General features: G+C 51.8%; 1 protein-coding gene and 1 long non-coding RNA gene across 2 annotated transcripts in view; one reads left to right on the forward strand and one right to left on the reverse strand.

Moving 5' to 3' along the window:
* DCST1 (DC-STAMP domain containing 1) overlaps nucleotides 1-769 on the forward strand; it is a 20779-nt gene extending 20010 nt beyond the window's left edge. Inside the window, exon 17 of the mRNA XM_011987460.1 lies at nucleotides 496-769. Coding sequence (XP_011842850.1) covers nucleotides 496-621 — 126 coding nt within the window. The 3' untranslated portion in view covers nucleotides 622-769. The remainder of the gene's footprint in view (nucleotides 1-495) is intronic.
* The window catches only part of LOC105544834, a 25234-nt gene that overhangs the window by 9261 nt on the left and 14916 nt on the right, over nucleotides 1-1057 (reverse strand). The window contains exon 2 of the long non-coding RNA XR_001006828.1: nucleotides 769-861. This is a non-coding gene — a long non-coding RNA (uncharacterized LOC105544834). The remainder of the gene's footprint in view (nucleotides 1-768; nucleotides 862-1057) is intronic.

Genomic DNA, 1057 nt, shown 5'->3' on the forward strand with positions numbered 1-1057 from the left:
ACCATGTTGGCCAGGCTGGTCTCAAACTCCTGACCTCAGGTGATCTGCCCACCTCAGCCTCCCAAAGTGCTAGGATTACAGGCGTGAGCCACCACACCCGGCCAAGCCTGGTGAGATCTGATGTAACACATGCTGAGGGCCCTAGCCATCCAGCTCCTAAGGTCAGGGCTGTGCCCATTTCTCAACCCCAGGATTCAGCCCAGCCTAAGACACTCAGTGGACCATTAGGAAGCAGGCAGAAAAGGAGAATGAGATTTAAAAGTCTGCTCAAAGAAAAGCAAGAAGGCCGCACAGAAACAGGAGGCCCAAGGCAAAACCATAGGTTCTACCAGAGGGCTGCAGACCAGAAGCTCAGTGCAGTTCAGGGGATGGGAGGAGACAGGTGGGCTGGGAGTCAAGAAGGCCTCAGGCAGGGGCACATGGTAAGGCACATGGAATCTGAAGAAGCAGACTCCAGTCCAAACTCCCTCATTACGTTGTGTCACCTTGGCCAAGGTCTTCACTGAGCCTCAGTTTCCCCCTCTGAAGAATGGCAAGACTGGAGAGATCTGTAAGGCCTGCTCACTGGAGATCAGCCTAGAGTGGTGGTCAGGTGTGGGACTCCGGTGCCAAAGGGCCTAAGTGTGAATCCCAGCTCCTTCCCTCATTACTATGACACCGGTGTGACCTTGAGCACATGACTTAACTGCTGTGCCTGCTTTTGCCTTCCGTAAAATGGGGTTAACTACTCCATCTGGTTGTTCTAAGGATTAAATGAGTTGTACTCACATGGTGCTGGCATGCAGCAAGTTCCATATGCATGCATGTTGTCATTCTGTGACCCTGGGCAGTGATCACATCTCCAAGCATCAGTTTTCTCACCTGAAAAAGAGATGATAATAACACTATCTGCCTTATATGATAATTGAATTTTTTTTTTTTTTGAGACAGAGTCTTGCTCTGTCGCCCAGGCTGGAGTGCAGTGGTGCAATCTCGGCTCATTGCAAGCTCCACCTCCCAGGTTCACGCCATTCTCCTGCCTCAACCTCCCGAGTAGCTGGGACTACAGGCGCCCGCT

Source organism: Mandrillus leucophaeus, unplaced genomic scaffold (genome assembly GCF_000951045.1).
Source record: "Mandrillus leucophaeus isolate KB7577 unplaced genomic scaffold, Mleu.le_1.0 Scaffold310, whole genome shotgun sequence".
NCBI classification, from domain to species: Eukaryota; Metazoa; Chordata; class Mammalia; order Primates; family Cercopithecidae; genus Mandrillus; species Mandrillus leucophaeus.